Source organism: Henckelia pumila, chromosome 3 (assembly GCF_033568475.1).
Source record: "Henckelia pumila isolate YLH828 chromosome 3, ASM3356847v2, whole genome shotgun sequence".
Lineage (NCBI taxonomy): Eukaryota > Viridiplantae > Streptophyta > Magnoliopsida > Lamiales > Gesneriaceae > Henckelia > Henckelia pumila.
This window is the reverse complement of record NC_133122.1, coordinates 128,570,039-128,591,602: the sequence shown is the minus strand read 5'-3', so window position 1 is coordinate 128,591,602 and position 21,564 is coordinate 128,570,039. Positions and strand designations below refer to the sequence as shown.

General features: G+C 34.4%; 2 protein-coding genes across 7 annotated transcripts; one reads left to right on the top strand and one right to left on the bottom strand.

Annotated features, from left to right (window-relative positions):
- Positions 1 to 349: 349 nt before the first annotated feature.
- Positions 350 to 10,850, bottom strand: LOC140887785 (gamma-tubulin complex component 2-like). Of its 6 annotated transcripts, none has more exons than XM_073295261.1 (24): positions 10,652 to 10,850; positions 10,478 to 10,550; positions 8,962 to 9,067; positions 8,307 to 8,420; positions 8,085 to 8,143; positions 7,872 to 7,917; positions 7,235 to 7,369; positions 6,981 to 7,112; positions 6,306 to 6,389; positions 6,122 to 6,220; positions 5,900 to 5,991; positions 4,691 to 4,763; positions 4,466 to 4,618; positions 4,278 to 4,397; positions 4,131 to 4,184; positions 3,648 to 3,731; positions 3,441 to 3,515; positions 3,230 to 3,361; positions 2,574 to 2,699; positions 2,393 to 2,500; positions 2,212 to 2,274; positions 1,482 to 1,556; positions 844 to 1,031; positions 350 to 760 (listed from the first exon to the last, which is right to left on the bottom strand). In XM_073295261.1, the coding sequence occupies exons 4-24, from the start codon at positions 8,379 to 8,381 to the stop codon at positions 637 to 639; spliced, it is 2,097 nt and encodes a 698-aa protein (XP_073151362.1). In that variant the 5' UTR covers positions 8,382 to 8,420; positions 8,962 to 9,067; positions 10,478 to 10,550; positions 10,652 to 10,850; the 3' UTR covers positions 350 to 636. The 6 variants fall into 6 exon arrangements, with proteins under 6 accessions (XP_073151362.1, XP_073151363.1, XP_073151359.1 ...); XM_073295262.1 differs by having other exon boundaries at positions 8,962 to 9,015; XM_073295258.1 differs by having other exon boundaries at positions 8,307 to 8,437; positions 10,478 to 10,850.
- An 8,756-nt stretch (positions 10,851 to 19,606) lies between these two features.
- Positions 19,607 to 21,444, top strand: LOC140886493 (GDSL esterase/lipase CPRD49-like). The gene is made up of 6 exons (XM_073293086.1): positions 19,607 to 19,720; positions 20,213 to 20,290; positions 20,367 to 20,507; positions 20,651 to 20,727; positions 20,832 to 20,981; positions 21,103 to 21,444. The coding sequence occupies exons 1-6, from the start codon at positions 19,610 to 19,612 to the stop codon at positions 21,311 to 21,313; spliced, it is 768 nt and encodes a 255-aa protein (XP_073149187.1). The 5' UTR covers positions 19,607 to 19,609; the 3' UTR covers positions 21,314 to 21,444.
- The last annotated feature ends 120 nt before the right edge of the window (positions 21,445 to 21,564 follow it).

Below are 21,564 nucleotides of genomic sequence, written 5' to 3'. Positions count from 1 at the left end.
AGTGGATAGTTAAATGATATTTTTTGTTTTTGATGTGGCGACGTTGATGTGACGGAGTGAAGACCACAAAAGAGTGGTGGTGGGAGGTTTACCATTGTGGATGCCCTTAAAAAGCTTATACAGTTATTCTCATTTTCATGCATCGAGTTAGAACTGTTTTTATTTTGGGTTTGTGCAGTTTAGTAACTATATTTTATTTCTTTGATAGTTAAGTTTTTATTTGTTGATAACAGAAAAAAGGACCCCTTGAAAGTTATTGCAAATATGATATATGGAAGATTTCTCTAAGAAAAACAAAACAAAATAAAATCTGATATAAGGAAGTTGATTGGTAGAGGCCTTAATTCACTGAAAGAAAATGCCTTACCGGACCGAAGGCATACCCACAAATTTGATTGATAAATTCTGAAAACCCAAATAAGTTCATGTGATTACATAATTTACAATTAGCTCGGATGGGTTAGTTATCATGTTGATACCAAAAACGGAGTCTACACGGACCAAAGATAAGATGTTACAAAGCGAGCTTCGCATTGAAAGAAAAAAATAAATAAGGGCTCGAACATTAAAAGCATCATGTATGCGGCGTTTCCTAATTTGGTTACACCCGAGCTCTCTGTACTACAACGTAAATTACTAATCCCTTCCAACACCAAGAAGCAACTGCACAAGATGTGTCAAATACGGCTCTGCACTAGAGCTGCTGTTCAATATTGGCCCTAAGCTCCGAAGCTCAGCCGAGAATTCCCTTTCAAACTTCCTGCAGATCATGCATTGAACAACATCAGATAACACGCACGGAAAGAGATGTTGCGGTTCAGGGAAAATTGTCTAACAACATACAGAATTGAATCAATGACAGTTGCATTATCAGACACCACTTTCTGTGCCTGAGATTGGGTCCTTAGTTTCAATTTATTGTATTTTTCTACATCAAGTGCATCTGTTTCGGGAGTGTCGACTGAATAAGTGATCAATCGTGGAGCTGCTGCTGCATACTGAAGGCACATCATTTTCATTTTCTCCAGTTTCTGCAATGAAGGCAGTCATTGAGTGAGGAGAGTAGCATCTTCATCGAATTAAATTGCCATATTAAATCAAGGTTGTGCTATTCACAAGCTAGAAACAAGTTTAATACTTTACTGAAAAACAAAATAAATGTTATTTAGATATATAGCATGTGTTACTGCTATACCAATGGGAGTTGGTTACCTGGCACAAGCAAAAAATACAAGATGGGATTTCTAGACATCAGGTTTTACTCAATGGCAAATGGCTTCCGAAAAACATATTCTTCAAAAGGCTACCATTTAAAATGACTTGCCAAACAAGAAAGATACTGTTCGGCAATTTGCACACCAAATAATTAGAGCAGAAAATTGTGTGATTTTACTGATATAAAAAAGTGAGTTGTATCTGATAATGATTACCAGTTATTCACAAAGGCAAAATATAAACCAATGATGAAACAGATAGCATACCTGGAGAAGAATGGGAGAAAGGAGCAAGCATTCTCGCAAACACTTATCCAGAAAAAAATCATGGTACTCAATAACCTGGATCATAGAATTCAAAGAGCTAGTTCAAAAAATTTCAGGGTTTGCATAACGATGAGAATTTCATCAAACTTAAGATTTGTTCACTACCAGAATCACTACCTTCATCCCTATTATATAAGTCATATTATCTTTTCCGTGGTCCCAAATATATAGACATGTATCTATGTTTAGCAATATTTCTTTTATTCTCTTCCTAATGTACCCCTATTTAATTAGGGTCTTGTAATTAAGTAACTATTGGAAAGATGACAAGCCAATTATATAAACACTCATTATATAATGGTACAAGTACAACTTGAAAGTTGTTTGTATTATTGTCGATATATTAGGCCTGATTTGATTAGATTAAATATGTTACGATTTTATTTGTTTAAAATAAATTTAGGAAGGTAAATATTAGGACGAGAATATTTCCTTATTTGTGAGATTTGGACTTGTACGCTTTCTTCTATTTAACGTTGTATTGAGATCTGAATAAAATAACAGATTTCAGTTTTTCTCCTTCACTTTCTTTCAGTGCATTATATACAATTATTGATATTTTCAATAAATATATTAATCTCTGTGACAAAAGAATCAAACATATAAAATTGGGACGGAGGCAGTAAAAGGTTTCAATAAAGAGGTCTGATAATTAAGAATATCCACTTACGTCATCAATACTCTTTGCAGTTTGAAGTTTATTATGCATCACATGCCAATTTGGCTCAAGAACCTGAAAGAAGAAAGGGAAAAAAAAGAAAAGATAAAATGTTCAGAATATCTAGCAGGAATCGTGTGAGCTATCAGCATGTGAAATTAACAAAGGAAAACGAGAGGGTTGAGTGATATGCCTCAAACGTCAAATAATGCAGAAGGCTGTTGATAAATTTAAGCATATTACGGCACAACAAAGAAGAGACAGAAATTGCTATCCCTTGCATGTCGAGTTTGCGAAGACCCTACACAATACACATCTCAAATAAGTTATTTGAAAGGACTAAGGGGATAGTCACATGGTATCAAGCACCATACTTGATATAGTTGCCATGTCCCACAAAGCTGTCGATTCACATGTTTGCAGTGAAAGAGAAAGCGAAATATGAGCTGGTATTTTGTTAAAGCTTTTCTTGAGATCACAAGTGACAATGGCCAACAAACCTGAAACAGAGAAGACAGAATTGCATAACATTATAATGGAACCGTAATTTGAACTAGATAATCAAAAGAAATTTTAAAACTTAAATAATTTTCTTTCATTGATAAATTAAGGCATTTTTACAAGTTTCAATCTTAGCATACTTCCTGATTGGTAAACTGGTTAAATCACCTAGGACCATCTAATAAATAAACCGAAAACCAATTTTGTATTTGATTAAGAGGTGCTGAAACTTAGCTGAATTTTGGTTGCATGCCATTTACAACATCTAAGTTATCTATCCGTTGTTCTAACAGAAGTAATGACACAGATAAACAAAACATTAAAAGCAACAAAATGCATACCGCAAAATAAACACCCCAAAGTTACCACATGGGAATTAATTCACACTCACTTCTAGGCACCTCATTAATAAAGCTCAAAACAAAGATATCTTGCATGGTGGATTGGAACACTGAATTTGAAGTTGATTTACAGGGACCCAGAGCAAAAAACATAAAGAACAGAGAAAGAACTGCAAATGAATGTCGACCTTAAAACCCAAGGCAAACGTTTCCAAGCCTGTTATGTTCACAGGTTCTTCTAAGTCACCATGGCTAGAAACAATCTGGTTCATTTGAAGATCTGCGAGCACACTCAACCGTTTCCACAGCGTGGTTGTTTCCTGGAATAAAATTAAAGAACTTCCTGAAGTTGATGCAGATACAGTTCCATACCACACAGGTATAGCTCTTGGAACTCACCACACAACATGTTAAGTCCTCATGGTATGAATCTGCCACAGCAGCTGTGGATCGCAATGCAAGATCCAAGAGTGACTGGATAGAACAGAAATAAAGTCATACCCCTACTATTATTGAATTCAACAACTTGTTTTCTCATACAATTATTGTTATACAAAATTTAGTCTTTACTTTTCTAATGCACAAAATATATATTTGCCAACACACCTGTAGCTTCTCAGTAGAAATATCATCTGGTTTTTTCATGAGCTCCTCCCGAGCTATATCCATGAAGTGAACCAAAAAATCTCCCTGCAAGTTTGGTTAAAAAAGTGTGAAAAGACTATTTAATTGACTCAATGAACCTCTGATGTTTTAAACTACAACCCCACATGGAAAGCCACCAGCAAATATCAGTCACAAAATCACATGTGGTAACAGGAAAAACCATTCTACTCCGCAGCCAAAGAAACATAAAGTTTCTTATCACAGCTTGGAGAAAAACCAATATCTCTGCTGTCTGTATAGGAAATTAAAGAGTACTTAGCATCCTTTGATCACTCGTAGACCAAAAATTGACCTAAATGATCCATGGGTGAAAAATGTTTGTAGGATTATTACTTCACAATAACTCATCCCTTGTACACACGACTGCAAAATCTCAATCTAAACTGAAACATGAATCACTGTAAATGCAAAAACCAGTAATACCTGATCAAGAAGAAGATAGTGTTTGATCGATCTCAGTTTTCCCATTAAGTCATACTGCAAACAAGACATAATATTTGTCAAAAAAGGAATTTTACAAGGCAAGGGAGAGCAATAAATGAGGATAGGGAAGGCGTGGTTTGAGCAGACCTTTTCTTTAATGAGATTTAATAGTTCCCCACTAGCGAAATCATAAGCCGCTTTAATGAGCTCGTGATAACGATGATTAGACCCTACACTTGTTAACTTTGAATCTTCGGCAACAGGAACCTGTTCAAACCAATTTGACTCGAAGATTGAAGACAGTAATCATAGACCCACAAGTTCAAGATATTAACCTGAATATTATGTCCACACTCTCTCATGACATTTAAATATTTTCCAGTTGTCAAAATTGTTTCAGCAGCATTTGCAAGGAAACTAGGTATGTCATCTTTCAGGCTGTAGCGTTGTTGCCAATACTTTGCATCATAATCTAGCGTGAGACTTTCCTGTTAAAAGTAAGATCAGACGGTTCCTAAAAGCCAAGTCCGGCAGCATTTATTTTTAAATGGAAAAAAAACCTTTTTAAAAGACTTATTCTCAGCAATGAAAAATTCACCATATGGATCAGTAATCACTCCCTCGTAGACCCACCTGTAATTGTTTCAATTCAGCAGTAAATATAACAAATTTGTATAAAGATAAGCGCAAAAGAGAAGAAACAGCACTCCATCACACATCTGCATATTACCATACTCGCTCTGCACTGACATCAGTCTCTCAAGCTGAAGTTAAAACTTCTTATCAAGAAAAACGTATTTTTACAACATAAAACAGTTCATTAATTTCAAGGGATGCGCTGAAAAAAGAAAATCACAATGCTTATAAAAGAGAAGCCCAAAGCAGCAGTGGAACCAAGATACTGTTTGTACATTTATTTACTAATAAATATGCTAGACAGGGCAATTCAAAATTTTTAGGGGTCTGAAATGCAAAATTTAAGAGGGTAAATTGGATTTTTTCGGTGCTAAATGAAAATTTTAAAGGGGAAACTTTTAGGGGGAAGGGGACAATCAAATTTTTAAGGCCAGAGTATTTCTAGGAGAGACAGTAAAAATTTTCAAGAAGGGAATGAAATGTTATTCCATATTTCTATCTAAACTACCACTAAAAGATTGAAAAATATGAGCATAGTAGCTCCCCCCGCCCTAGGCCCAAAATCCCCAAAATTGTACTTTTACTAATAAATATGCTAGACAGGGCAATTCAAAATTTTTAGGGGTCTGAAATGCAAAATTTAAGAGGGTAAATTGGATTTTTTCGGTGCTAAATGAAAAATTTTAAAGGGGAAACTTTTAGGGGGAAAGGGGACAATCAAAGTTTTAAGGCCAGAGTATTTCTAGGAGAGAGAGTAAAAATTTTCAAGAAGGGAATGAAATGTTATTCCATATTTCTATCTAAACCACCACTAAAGGATTGAAAAATATGAGCATAGTAGCTCCCCCCGCACCTAGGCCCAAAATCCCCAAAATTGTACTAAGCCTCAAAATTACAAGTGCTATAATTAGAACCGGGTGCTAGTCCCTTGAGTAGATGCTTTGATTTGTTAAACTCACTGGTTAGCTTTCTTCAGGTTCGAAGGCAAAATGCATTTCCTTCACCCTGCTACAACTAATTTTTCCACCGTTTAGGTTTTTCAAATCTATAGTGCATATGAAAAGTTAGACATTTAAACTACTGTTACATGAAGACCCTACTGTATGCAACCCTAAGGCATCAACTGATAGTACCTTTCTAATATACCAAGGTATGCTTGGCTTGCACTATGGGACATCATTTCCAACAAAGACCTCACGACATGGTCACCAGCCATGGCCTTAGCCTGAAAGGAAAGGTTATTCCGCCAATTTGAGAATGTCACCAAAAAACTTAGCCCAGGAAATGTAAATCATAAACTACAACTTTTAATCTGAAATAACCTTCAAGTATGTTTAAAATGCACAATGTCAAACCTGACTCTGCAAGAGGTTGAGAACAGAGGAACCAGTAAACTTATTAGCCGAAGACTTCTTTATCACTATGGATAAAGCTTGCATTGACCCCATCATTGGCTGTGAGATGTTAGAAACAAACATCAAGTAAATTCCTCAATAATAAAAGGTTATATACAAAAAAATTAGGTTTTACCAATCAAACCTGGCAATAAAACCAGAATCCTTGAATAGAAAGTTTTCCTAATCGAAATTGATGTTCAAGCTGAGCCACCATAGCTTGGTAATCCTAAATACACATTCATCTGAAGGTATTAGTTCTTTTTTCATAATAATCCAGGTATGTATACCAAGTCAGGTATCTCCACCTCTCCGACAACTTGCGCATGATTAAAAAAAAGATGAGAATCAGGTTTTGATTTAGTTTGACAAACAAATGTGTTCAACAATCTTATGTTACAAGCAGAGGTAGAGAAACAGATCACAATCGTATTTAGTCTTGATGGAAATGAGACCAAAAAGGTTGTCCTGGAACAGTTGACATCCCTTTTTCAAAATCAAACTTTGCGATAGTTAAATTCTATTTATAGACCCACAAGTAACATATATCTTTATATTTGATTGAAAATCGGGCAATCCACTAATAGACTAATAGCAGGCACTAGGTAGAGAGAGCATTCTACTGCAATTTCTCCATGGCACACATTTTCCCACATGCTAAGATGCCAACTGTCATATGCTTGCTTACAGCTATGTGAATCACATATAGGATTATTGCGGGCTTATCTTCCCACCAGAGACATGGAGCATTGTGTAATTGGAAGAACAAAGAGTGACGCAGAAAACATATTACAGGACAACAAAACAACAAATAGCATACAAGAAGCAGTGATCTGAGTGCAGCTGCAAATGCATGATTTACAAGACCGGACTTGAACTGGGACCTCGATTCAACAAACTGATTGATTAGTAAGTAGCTCTCGCACAGAGGGAATATCCGTTTTGCAGACTCCTGAAATTATGTAAATATTTTGTGTAGGTTAAAAAAAATCAAAGTGACTGATATTTATGAGAAAAATGTAATGGACACATGCATTTTAGACCGAACACAGAAGGCATATGAAATATGCTTACTTGAAGTGCCAAATCCATAGATGCATCAACTTGGAAAGTTACATTATCATCCTTCCCAAGAACTCTGCGGATTGAAGTATATCGGCCCTCAATACCAACTAAAGCGGAGAGCAAATCATCAATAACAATCAATTCCTGCAAAATATAATAAACAGAGGATACTAATTTTTTTTTATCAAAGGCTAGAGATTTTGAGGCTTAAAACATAATCCATTATTTTTCATGCTAGTATCAAACTCTATAGTTAGAGCTACAAATATCTTAAATGCCGACAAGTTATTTTACATACCACTACAATTGAGAACAAAACCATTAACACATCCCCAGCTCAGTTCAATGCAAAATTCATCATCTACATTGAATTCTTTCCATCACATAATACAAGTCGCAATTGAGCCAATTTTGTTTGAATGGGATCATAAAGCAACTCAAATGTGCATTTAGTAGTGACTGAAACACATTCAAAAAAGAAGGTTTATTTTAGTGTCATCTAAATCTGCGGTGGAGCCAGAGCCCAGAAATATGACGGTAGGTTGTTAAACATAATTTTTAAAAACTTTTCAAAATTTGAGAGAAAAAATTACATTTTTCTCTTACTTAGTAGAGGGGTGGGGGGCTAACTGCCCAATACACTTACCTGAACTGCAGCATGGTAGCAACCTATAGGTTTGTCCACTCCAGGACTGCACAAAATAATGCATGGTCATCAACATTATGATATAAAAATACTCTACGAAAAATTATCGGGCTATTGTAAAAGAAATATGGAAGTACAAATTGACGGGAAATATAAACATAAAAAGGAAAATCATAGGATCTGTGAATTCTCAAATTAAAAACTGCCCATAACCTGAAAAATTCCAAGGAAAAAACCTTTGCTTCAGTAGCTCGAGATGTAGATTGTGTTTCCTGCACAAACCACTTCTTGAATAATTGGAAATCTCCTCATGTTCAAACCCCAAAATCGAAAATAAAAATGAAGATAAAATGAAACTTCATTTCAAGTTAAACTTGCAAGAAATACAGGATATCAAAACTAAGAAATAAATCTCTACATATGGAAAATTGGGACCTGGAGGAACCGGCCGGTGAGGAAAGGTCGATCGACATTCCACTTGGGTGTGGAGAGGGTTGGAGTGTAATCCATCGAACGAATTTGATGATAAAAATTAAACCCCTGATTGATCTAAATCCAAGAACACGCTGAATCTTCTTATATATTAGATTCGATATCAAAAAAAATCGTAGATGGAAGTTCAAAATTTGTTTAGTAGTGGGAACCAATCGTCATATTCAAGGGAGAAATGCAATTGGGTACAAGAGACCCCAAAAGAAAAGGACCAAAATTTGAACTTCCAACGACGAATCGACAAATTGATATATATAATATAATATAATTGAATTTTTTTAAAAAAAAAACTAATATAATTGATATTAAGAGTGTGCAAAAAATTGCTATTTATATAAAATAGTATGCATTTATCCTAATTTGTGAACCATGTAAAATTATTATTTTTACATTTAACTAAAATAATATAATATGAAATAAAATATTTACGATAGTATTAAACATTGGATTATTTGTATTGTTATGGTTAGTTATTATTAATTAGAAAATAGCACATATGGATGATTTTATAATTAGTTTTATTTTAAAATACAAATAAGGTTTTTTAACAGTCAAATTCTTAAACCAATATAAAACATGGAAGCAAGAAAAGGCAAACCTGATGATGAGATGGTTGCTACAAACAATTCACTTGCAACCAGTATACTTTAACCTACATGTGTAGCCCAGACTTCAAAATACTGATTATTTCCATCTTCCATACTCTCCACATAAATTGCACAAAAAGCAGATAGTTAATAAGAAAAATCATGAAAATCCATTATAACCTGAAAACCACTCGGGTAAATAGAAGAAGGAAAATGGTATAAAAATCAATGGCTTCAACTTTTGGTCGGTCATGAAGAGACTTGCGATTTCAAGTCTGGACGATTTTTTCTTGTATGTTTCCCTCATGATTACATTGCAATCATATCATTCACGTAATGCATAAAGTATGTTGTCATTCATGACAAGATACTTAAAGCCATCACATATCATTATAGGCGTCGTAATGAAACAGTTCATACGTACTTCGACTGATACTTAATTTATCATATAAATATCTTAAGCATTTCTTGAAAAATCCAATCCTGTGGCAAATCATGTATCTCATATCACTTTTTAGTTCTTAAATAATCCAAGAATTATCGAACTAGTTCCAACAATCGAAATAAAGATTCCATATCCATATTTCACATAGTAACGTCCTAATGAAGTAATGATATCCAGATAGTGAATACACGACTCTTAAAAATCGAAATACCCAATCTAAAACAATCTGAATTTTTTGAAAATTCCTACAAATTTCAAAAATGCGCATTTATATTTTCTAGAGCGTCTAACATCCAATTAATGAATAATCAACACTAAAATTCGAAAATCCCCTATCTTAAAAATCTGAAAATTCGAAATTAATTCCAAATAAATTCTGAAAAATTAGCAATACCTCCAATCGGCTTAAATATGGCACCTAAAATTAATATAATATCAAATATCAATCACTAGAATTCAAATGGATCGAAATTTCCAAAATTAGAAACCCTAGTTTCTGAGATATACATTTTACAACTTGAATTCTAACTCAAAGCTTAAGATAGAGCTCCAAGAAACTAAGAATATCCTTTTGATATCCTCCATGTCCGATTCATTATCAATTTTCAATAGTATTTTTTTGATATTCTTACGTCAATTTAATTTTATGCCCTTACTTTACCCCTCCTTCCAAAAAATTCATATTCATCTTCCTCACTTTTCCCACTTCTTTCTTCGAAAAATTCCTTTTCATCTTCCCTCTCATTTTCCAGCGGGAAACATTGGCGCGCCTCTGATTTTTGGAAAACAAAGTACGAGTTCATTATAAATACAACCATCAAAGAATATATGGAGTTATAAAACTATCTAAATCTGGAAGGTGATTTCTTATTTCTTTTCTGGTTTGTTCATAATGAAGTGGAATGAAAGAAAAATGATATTTTATTGTCTTAATTTCGCCATTTTCATCCCAGAAACAACAAACAAATAAAATCAACTCATAATCTAGCAAAAAACAGTGTGGTCATTCAAGATTTTAAGAGCATATAAAAAGAAAATACAAATTAATTTTGTGTATTTGCATGTTTGGTATTTTGGAGTACCTTCAAACGGAATTATGTCACATTTGAGTACCAAAACCCAACACCTATACTGCGTGTTCTTCTCAAGATGGCTCTGCCAATAAAATAAAGTTAAACAAATTTTCATGACATTCTGAATGAAAAGCCCATTCAATTAGCTCTGATGAAAAGTCCAATTCTTCCACCAAAGGCAACCTATTGAATCTTCGTGAAAAATTTATTCGTTCAAACCTAACTGCAAATCAAAACCTTCAAAAGAGAATGTTGGAAAATTAATAGAAATTCAATGGGAAGAATCTATAAAAAAAAAAAATTCATTGGTGATGCATCGCCTATTGTAGAATAAATCTTCTTCGTCTTTAGGCTTTACTGGGGACAAGATCATCTACCAGGTTCTTTCGTCTCTCGATCAAGATAGTAAGCGAAATCCAATTAATTTTTTTTGTTTTATTATGCAGGGGTAATTAAGGTATTTCATTGATATGAATATTATAATCCATCTTTTTTATCATCAAAACAAACACAATATTATTTATCACCTAACTTTTAATACTTTAAATCCAAATAAACTATCTTTCTCTATCTATCCTCATTTATCCTATCGTGGACTTCAAACGATACCTTAATGTGTTATAACTCAACACTTAGCACAATATGATCTTCAATACACATATATGTGTGCTTGTGTTCAATGAATCTTTAATGTAAATGTTGAAGTAAGCTTTTTTTCTTTCATTGACTGAATGTGTTAGTAAACTGAAGATGCTCATTTTACCTCAGACAATGAAAGAATATGTGCGAGTACTATTCTAAGAACCCTGATGATTCTCAAGGGCTCATGTTTATGTGTCGAGTACTTTTCTAAGAACCACCATGATTATCAAGTGCCCCTGTTTACGTGTATTTATCCTTGGCGGACAACGGTTCTTTCAAATTCAAATCACAGTAGTTATCTTGTATTTTCCGCAGACATTCTCTGAGAACATCGTACACTGTTGTGCTCTGTTTATGCGGCGTCTTATCTGTACGAAAAAGTCTATCCAAAAGAGTAGGGTTGATTCACTCTAGGTCAAGTGTACTCTGGATGATTCAGTCTAGCGTTGTTGGAGCAGTTTGCCTTTTGAGGAACTCATTCAGTTTAGCTTCCTAAACTGAATGCAGTTTGTCATGTGAAGATAATTCATTTGCTCGACTGCTCGATGACACTTGATGACTTTGATGGTTTTAGTTTAGCTTTGATCAATTGTCACAATATAGCTTAAGTGAGATTGATTCAGTTTAGCTCTCTAAGCTTAATACAGTCCATATATTTTGCTTTGGTTGACCTTTGGTCAACGGTCAATTCAGTTGATGTCTTCAGTTTGGCTCCAAGACTTGACTATTCTTCTACTTTGGTTTTGCTTGTTGAGCGAGTACAGTTTAGTACTGGTTTTGCTTGATTAGTTTCGTAAATATCAAAACTATGCAAAGTTCCAACAAAGTTGAAATATCTAATAAGGGGAAATTGAATACATAACCCCTGTTAAATATCAAGATTTCTAAAAATCTCTTATGAATTAAAAGAATTATCTATTAGCTCCCTATATTTTTTTTAATATTGAGTATATACATCCCTATATTTTCAAAAATTAACCACTCAACTCTTTGTCAGTGCGTGTTTCCAGGGGTATTTGTGCGCATAATTTGAAAACACAAGGGGTTAATAATCGAATAGGGCTTTTAGCAATCTTATGATTTCACAAGGGTAGTATATGCAATAATCACTTTATTAAAGATACAAAAATGTAACAACCCAAAAAAATTGAAATATTTAGTTATATATTGACTTAATTTGCTATATTTATCTTTACATATATGAGTTTTTTCAACATGAATGTCATTTTGAATTCAATCAGATGTCTAATTTATCACAAATAAAATGTTTCCACGTGCAAAGCACATGTTCTTTTCTAGTAATAATAAACAAATGAATGTTTAAAGAAATACTTAAGGTAAAAGATTTTGAGTTGCAACGTTACCACCAACTATAACTTTTGGTAATATGACAAGCACTCGGTCCAACACTAACTTGTGAAGATCTTAAATCATTAACTCAAAGTCTCAACCTATATATAACATTGATCTGCATAAACGTAGAATCAAAAATTTTCATTTCTTATTGAGAAACAAAGGATACATAACCAAATTTTATGGAAACGGGATTTTTATTTTTATTTTTTAAGATGAAACGGGATTTAAATGAAAATAAAGCACCCATTTGTATCAGAATTCTCCATGTGACGATTTTGGAAATCATCGAAGCAATTCTTTGCTGCATTAATTGTGGAAAAATTAAAACAATAGTATCAATTGTTGAAATATTGTCTCACATCGGTAGGATAGAGTTTATGAGAGCTCTTAATATAGACAAGGGCAATCCTCACCTCTTGAGCTAGCTTTTGAGGTGAGTTAGGTGCAAGTCAATTTCAAACATGGTATCAAAGTCCAGACCCTCCATGTATGTTGGACCGCCCATAATTGGGCTGCCTACCAACGCTCCAGATGTTCATTCCTGGGGGTGTTGAAATATTATCGCACATCGGTAGGATAGAGTTTTTGGGAATCCTTAATATAGACAAAGACAACCCTCATCTATTGCGTTAGCTTTTGAGGTGAGTTAGGTCCAACTAAACTAAGCAAATTCCATTTTTTTTTAAAACAAAGATATATTATTAAGAAGACAAGTCTGGGGAAATTACATTCAAAAGAATAGTAGGATGTGGATCAATCCTTCCTACAAGATCAGGCATAGAAGTAGTCGCTCTAGCCAAAGCGTGAGCGGCTTGATTCGCTGATCTACGGGTAAAAACAAAAGTACAAGATGCAACTCCTTGAGCAAGGAGTTTACAATCTTCAATGAGAAGACCAAAGGAGAACGATCCGCAACAGAGTGGTTGAGAGCGTCGATAACGACTAGAGAATCAGATTCCACAATGATAGAGAAGAAATTAAAATTCTTCAACCAACTAAGAGCCTCTCGTATGGCAAGAGCTTCACCTGTTGCTGGGTCTTGCAAACCGTAAATTCTTCCTTGGGATGATGTAATAACAATACCATGATGGTCTCTGAGTATACTGCCGAAGCCAACATGAGGAGGATTTGGAAGAATAGCTGCATCAACATTACATTTGAGAATGTTCCTTGTAGGTTTATGCCAAAAGCGCTCTGTGATTGGAGTATGAACTGACTGAAGGAGATGAGCAGTATGCCATTGGGAATGAAGATCCAAAGCCGAGAAATATAAACGAATTGCAGGAGAACATTGCCCATTCAAAATCACATTATTTCTATTCTGCCAGATGCTCCACATGACTGATACTGTAATCTCAATATCTTTTGGCTCCTGATTGATGGCAATAGAGTTCCACCAATCAATAATTGACACAGCTGCTATGGAACTCCTTAAGGATGTGATACTCCACACTGCACGGGCCAAAGGGCATGATACTAAAGCATGAAAGTCATCTTCTGGCATATTGTGGCAAAGTGGGCAAGTAACCTGAAGGTCAACTCGCTTTGATTGTAAGACCATCAAAGTAGGGAGACAAGATGAAAGCGCCCTCCAGACAAAATTAATCACTTTAACAGGTATACGCAGCTTCCAAAGAAGATTCCAGTTGGTAATTCCGACGAAGGGTGATGAATCCCGAGAATGAAGTTGAGACTTATACCCGCTCTTGATCGAGAAAACACCATTCTTTTCATACATCCAAATCCATTTATCTTCAGTTAATTATGCGACGAATTCCAAGTCATGTTGCATTATATAACTTAAATAATGTCTCATTTATAAACCTTTTTAAACACATTCTCATTCCTAACAAAATGGGTTAAACTGAACAAACCTAAGCTTTAATTGCTTATATTAACTTTTATTAGATTATTCCCCAAAAAAAAATTGTTAATTTGGATACAAATAAAATGATCTATTTTAATTTGGCTTGTTTTAATTTAATTTTTGAATTATACCCATTTTACTATCATTTTGGTTTAACTGATTTTAAATATGATTACTATCAATTTATTTCATATGCTTTATAATTATCATTATTATTATTAAGATGTTTTCTTTATTAAAATAATGAAAACTAATAAATTTATCGAAGTTGAAAAAAATAAAAAAAATATAGCGAGGGGACCCGTGTGGCCGTGGCTGTCTTTCTATTTGTCTTTATGTCGATCGATGTCAACGTCGGTCGAAATCCAATCACACAAAGTTTGTATTAATTATGATTTCATGAGGCTGGAAAAATTGTTTGCGCATATATAATTTTTTAATTGTAAATTTTTAAAGCTCAAAATAAATTAAGTTTCAAGGTTTGTAATCTACATAAGTATTGTAATTAATAAGAAAAGATGTAAATCAAGATGTACACTAAATTTTATATATATAATGAATTGGGCTGGCCCAATTCATTCTTGCTCTCATGTTCTTCTCCCCCCTGGTGGGGAGTTTTTTGCCCTCCCCAGGATTCGAACCTTGCACTCCAGGTCATAAATGCAATGTTCCCTCAATCCTGGGGAGGGCAAAAAACTCCCCACCAGGGGGGAGAAGATCACGAGAGCAAGAATGAATTGGACCAACCCAATTCATTACAAAAAAGTATATATATATATATATATATATATATATATATATAGCATTACTTTATAATAATAATCCTAAAAGTTCTTTAACGTCAAAAATGGTCTCTCATATTCCTTTATTAACATGTTAGGACATTGAAGTTTTGATGTTTGACAAAACAACAGCAGAAGCAGTAGCTGATCTATCCAAAGGAACAGTTCAGTAGAACGTATCAGCAGAGAAAATCAGTAGAAGCAGAAGCAGCAGAGTAGATGTTCTCAGTAACTAGTATAAGCCATTAACCTCTGGACAAAGTCTCAAGTACACTGGTACAATCAGAATTTCTCAGTCGCAGTAATGTACCTTCTTATAGAGAACTAAAAGACAAGAAAACAACTATAACACAACGGATGTATTTGAATCAAAGATGATTTATCTTGTACCTATAATAAGAGACCACAACCAGAAGGAAAAACATCCAGCTCTCAAGAACTCACAATCACTCATATCATGTCCAAGAACAATTGAACATGTTCAGTTGTTCACATAAGCACTAGAGGAGTTCAAAGCTTTCATTACAGATCATATCAGAGCTGAAGAACACTCAGCACACGCCTCAAATAAATCAAATCATTTAGGATCATATTGTGTTCAGTGTTAAACTATAAACTTTGTATTCTATAGTTGAGGTGCTGCAAACCTCTGTAACTTGTTTTTAGTAGAGTGCTGAAACCAGTAGATTGTCTAGGAGTCTCAGCAAAAGGCAGTAGGGTAAGTCCTAGCTGAGATGGGGTGTTGCAAAAGGTTGTAATACTTAAAGAATTCGTTTGGCTTACATGATTAGTGGAGGATTGAAAACCTAACCAGCGTTTGTCTGGATTTTTGGACTTCTCTCCCACTTGGAGCCCCGGTATTAAACACTGTTCAGAATGGAAAATAGATCCCGAGCTGGCCCAGGGTTTATGAGTCCACTTTCATACAGTGTTATGGATTAGGAGATAAAATTACCAAGTTGTTCCTGGATATTTATTTCAACCTCATTAACGTGGCGTAGATCTCAGATCTAAAGCAGGATGTAGAGACGAGAGAATGGATTCAGCCTGAGACACTCACCGTTGCAGCAGAGGATTCCGTTCAACTAGCACGGTGCGAGAAGAATAAATCGTAAACATGTATGCAAGATCTTCACCCATATTTTTGAGAAATTCGTGTATGAAGATTACAGACTTTTCCAAATCACACTACGGCGAACAGTGAATCGTTCCATGGCATGGGAAGGATTAATTACAAGAAATGGTCGCATCAAAGACTAACAACACCACCATTACTATCAGCAACAAAATGAGATTTTAGCTCAAATCACAGAAACACTTTGAAAAGTATTTTGTTACTTAATGTGGGAGTATAACTGAACCAAACATCAAACATATTCAAAAACCCAAATGAGATATACAAATCACTGTAAACAACCAATGTCACAATTAATCCATCTACCAAACAAATTCTATCTTTTGATAATTGGTAATCACTGCACGAGAGACGTCTCAATTGTGTACATCAAAATATTTATCTCCAAAAACCACCTAACGTCAAATGGATCTTGATATATAAATTTTGACGAGCTAATTAGAGAGAAATTCATGTTAATTAGCCAAATTGTATGAATAAATTGTAATTTATTATCTTTCGAAACAAGTAAAGGAGGCAAGGAGCGAGATAAAGATTGACGTTGTTATGCCCAAATCTACGATGCACGAAATGGGTGTAGGATTTCAGAATTCATCGGAACTTCATTTGGGTTAAGAGGGTGGGTGTTTTGACGTGATAAAAAAAAGGATGAGATTTTGTGGTTGAGAAATAAGTATGCAGTATATATCTTTTGCAGATCGGATGGAGGGGCATTATCGGAGTTGAAAAATTGAATGTATTGATCCATTCAATTATCCAATCAAAATAAATAAGTAATCAGTCATACAAAACAAGGTCTCTTGTATCCACATTTTTTTTAATAATCCATACATTATCCACATAATTATCAATCCATCAATTATCCTATCACGACAACTAAACACACCCAAAGTCTTCTAGAGTGTTACCTTCTGAAGAACAGAAGAAGGGGTGGCGTAGAAGTTTAAGCTCCGAACATTCAGAAACAAATACTTGTGTTGATTATTTTCTGTTAAACTCACATACATCCAGTAGAGCCCCACTTGATGCATGCTTAATTTCTCAGTTGACCTTATTTCGCACATTCTTATTTGTTGGTCAATTGATACTGATATTCAGGAGAAAGGAGAGTTCAGTGGCTAATACTACTGAACTCAATAACAGTAGCAACTCACTACTGACTGAACAAAAGGGATCTCATCCAGTTGAGAATTGATCCAGTTTAGTAGATTGTTTTTCGATCCTGACATAACATATACAATCTTCAAATAGCAAAGACTACGTTTCTTTGCCTTTTTTTTAATAACGTATGAGATGAGTTTTCGGTATACCTTACCACAATACTGGTATGAAAAAAATTCATACCGGTATCGATACCGAAATTTCAAAATTTTGGTATGAAAAAAATCCACACTGATACCGTACAAAACCGAAAAAAAATTCGGTATACTGAAAAAATTTCTGTATATCGAAAATAGTTCGATACAATATCCCGATAATTAGATATTTTGATACGTACGTCAGCCCTACGTACGAATCCACAATCACTATCATTCAATTCGTTATATATTAGGTAAATCTTTGGGATAATGTAGCGGTCTATAAATCATGCTATTTATTTATATATATAGGAGTACTGCATCGACAAACTTACGTGAAAAGATATTAGCCTGAAAAATCGAGATCGATATCACTAATGAAACATATATGTACGTACTCCACCAATATTGTTTATTGCAATATCAGTGGCCATATTCTTCCTTTCTTTACCTTAGTCTATATATTAAAAAAGAAGCAACCCACTATAGCAGATTTAAAAATGGCCTCTCTCCCTACAGAATATTCGAAAGCCTTGTCACTCTACTCTCCGTCCAATTTTTTTTTTTTTTTTTGATCTATTCTTTACTTAATTAGTTCGACAAATGTTTATGAATGTTTTCATAATCGGATCGGTGATCGAATCAGTTTACTTTAAAAAAATAATTCAACTGGTCGAATCGTTTTAACCGGACGGTCGAACCGGAAAACCGTTTATATAATATAATATAATTAATAATATATTTTAAATTTTTAAAACTAAAAAGATGTATATAAATAGAAAAATATATAGATTTATTATAGTTTGAAAACTAAATAACCATATAAATATATTCAAAATATTAATTTTAGTTATATATTTTTTAAAAATAAATAAATAAATTAAAAATGTAATATTACTAAAATAATATTTTTAATGAAGTCCAAATTTCAAATAATGTTGTATATATATATATATATTAAAATATTAAATTAAGGTTTTAAAATTAAAAATATATTTTTTTTAAAAAAATAAAAAAATTCGAAAAACCGGTTGAACCGGTTCTTGACCGGTTCGACCGGTTATTGATCGGTTTTGATATGTTCTGATCGTAAATACGATTTTTAGGAGCAATCCAAACCGGACCAGTGACCGGTTTCCGGTCGAACCGGCCGATCTGGTCCGATTTAAAAACATGGTGTTTATCCAATTTCCTATGTACTAGATAATAAGATAATGTCTTGTTCATGACGTTGTCTATTATATTTGGGTTTTATCTTGGTATCTTTTGAACCAATATCATCAATAATGTACATATCAACTGTTGCTTGTGCGCGTGCACGCGCGCGCGCACACACACACACACACACACATATATATATATATATATATATATATATCCGTCGTTATTTTTATGTGTATATATTGAATAAAACACAAGTTAATGCATACAAATTAACCACATAAACCAAGTAAATCACATTGGACGACCAATATACGACAGCTTGCCCAAAAAAATGTTGCAAAAGCTCATCTATTCTACCAATTCCGTGAATGAGTACAACATTCTGCACTATATTATTAATTTTGTTATTACTACTAGGGAAAAATACAAACACAAGAAGAAGTTTATTTATTTTTTTAAAATCAAAATATAAAGTGAGTTGAAAGTTTTTAGTGGTTAGTTGATAGAAAAAGATAAATATTGAATAAATAAATTTGGTGTTCTTAAAATAGTTACTATAATAGCCATATTTTTTTATATAACAGTATAGATTATATAAGGACAATACTTGTACAAAAGAAGACGAGACTTTCTTTAATCTGATCTTCACGGAACAATCATCATTCATTCATTCATTCATCCAAGAGGGACCATATATTAGAGCAAAAAAGGCCTTGAAAAGGACAGAAACAATTTGAAGCAAATGATTTATTTCTTTGCAGGCTCCTTCCCCGTCTTCTGAGGGTCTCATTTTGTTGTCTTCTGTTTGTATTGGTCTTCCATTGAGGTATATTTTTGCTTCACCGAGACACAGAATCTGGAGAGGCTCTCACAGGTTGCCATTGATCAGTGGGGCAAATGGTGGGTCCGAGTCGGCCCCAGATTGTTCTGTTCGGGTCGTCCATTGTGCAGATGAGCTTCAACGTCGGAGGCTGGGGAGCCATTCTTGCTGACCTCTATAATAGGAAGGTATTCATGCCTTTCATCTTCTCCGATTCTCATCCCTCTTTTCTTTTGCAAAAAAGTTCAATTTTTTCAGTTTCCTTCAGCTTCGATTTACCCCATAAATTTGATGTCCTATGGGACATTTGGAGACCTTGTCTAATAAGCCTTATCGAAATCGAGGTGGGTTCGCCACTAATTATAGCCCAGAATATATGGAAAAATCGGAAGAAAAGAAAAGGTCATTCAGAAGTAGTAGTGTCTTGATATCGAATCAAATCGATTAATGTTAATCTTAACATTTATTTGATTGAGTCTATGGATAGCCTAAAACTGAGATGATAGTTAGCAATCAATAAGGCTTTTGGTTGTTATATCAGGTGCATGTCACATTGCAAATGCTGTGGAGATTCTTACTTTTTATCCAAATGGACATTTGGATCCAAAAGTGTTCAAACTGTATAAAAGATTCGTGCCTAAAGATTGATGTTTTTTTTTTGTTGTCAACTTATTCTTTAGGCAGACGTAGTATTGCGAGGATACGCTGGGTGGAATTCGAGGAACGCCCTTCAAGTTTTGAATCAGGTCTTCCCGCAGGTATACACTGCAGAAAAGTATGAGCCTTTGTATTTTCATTGCCACCATAATATGACTCTACTTGTATCAAATCCAGGATGCAGCTGTTCATCCTTCTCTGGTTATAGTATATTATGGTGGTAACGATGCGATGCATGCTCACCCGAGTGGATTAGGCCCTCATGTTCCTCTTCTCGAATACGTTGAAAACATGAAGAAAATCACCCTTCTTCTCAAGGTACCATATTATTCGAGGTGATCTCATCATCTCATCTGTTTATTATTTGATCTTGGTTGATTATTACTATCCATTATCAAAATGTGTTCTTCAAGATTATGACGATGACGATTCTCTTCTTGCAATTTTTGGACAATTTGCAGAGTAACTGTGAGGATACCAGGATCATTTTTCTTACTTCTCCCCCTGTGCACGAGGCGATGATCTACGATTATTACGGGTGATCACTGACCCGAATTTAAATCAAGGTTTCGTATTAGCTTCCCATGTAAACGTTTTTCCATGACACCTAAAATGTTTAACCCATGCATGTCCCAAATCCAGTGATACATTCGTTAGCCAAGCCCGATCAAATGAAACCTGCCGCACATATGCTGAAGCCTTGCTCGGACTGGGCAAACATTTGGATATCAAAGTCATCAATCTTTGGACCGCGCTTCAGAACAGAGACGACTGGGGAAAGACTTACTTATTGTGAGTACATAACATAATATAAAATATTACCTGTCCAAAATGTTTTTACCCATCCGGGTTATTAGTTTAGATCTAACCAATTTGATTTCCGAGGTTTCTGAATGTTGTTGTTTTTGCGTAGGGATGGAATCCATCTGAGCTCTGAAGGAAGCCAGATAGTAGTGAAGGAGGTTTTGAAGGTACTCCAAGAGGCTCAATGGGAACCAAGCTTATATTGGAGGTCTATGCCAGATGAATTTTCAGACTACATGGATGATCTTCGTGCAAAAACTAGCCAAGACTGTGTCGTCTTGAACAGGATTTCCGGCTCGAAGATGGGGTGGAGTAATTAAAATGGATCATAGATCCGATAATTTCCGAACTTGCAAGTACTATATATTGTAGTGAAGAAACAAATATTGAAACCTATCAATAAAATTTTCAAGTAATCAAGCTACACAAGTTGGGTGTAAAATAATCAAGTTTGTTACACCCAGTGAGGCAATAGCTCTTGGATCAATGGACTATACATGATTTCATTCATGTGAGGCGTATGTTAATCCAAGGGCTGAGTTATACCTCAAATTTTAATGTGGGGACCATG

What these genes read in the sequence shown, in the direction of transcription:
- LOC140886493 (XM_073293086.1), top strand. Translation starts at nt 19,610, where the DNA reads ATGGTGGGTCCGAGTCGGCCCCAGATTGTTCTGTTCGGGTCGTCCATT. An exon ending in TGAATCAGGTCTTCCCGCAG is followed by an intron (nt 20,291 to 20,366) that starts GTATACACTGCA and finishes TATCAAATCCAG; the next exon opens with GATGCAGCTGTTCATCCTTC. An exon ending in TGGGGAAAGACTTACTTATT is followed by an intron (nt 20,982 to 21,102) that starts GTGAGTACATAA and finishes GTTTTTGCGTAG; the next exon opens with GGATGGAATCCATCTGAGCT.
- LOC140887785 (XM_073295258.1), bottom strand. Translation starts at nt 8,381, where the DNA reads ATGGATTACACTCCAACCCTCTCCACACCCAAGTGGAATGTCGATCGA. An exon ending in GCTACCATGCTGCAGTTCAG is followed by an intron (nt 7,370 to 7,871) that starts GTAAGTGTATTG and finishes TATATTTTGCAG; the next exon opens with GAATTGATTGTTATTGATGA. An exon ending in CTGCAAAGAGTATTGATGAC is followed by an intron (nt 1,557 to 2,211) that starts GTAAGTGGATAT and finishes TCTATGATCCAG; the next exon opens with GTTATTGAGTACCATGATTT.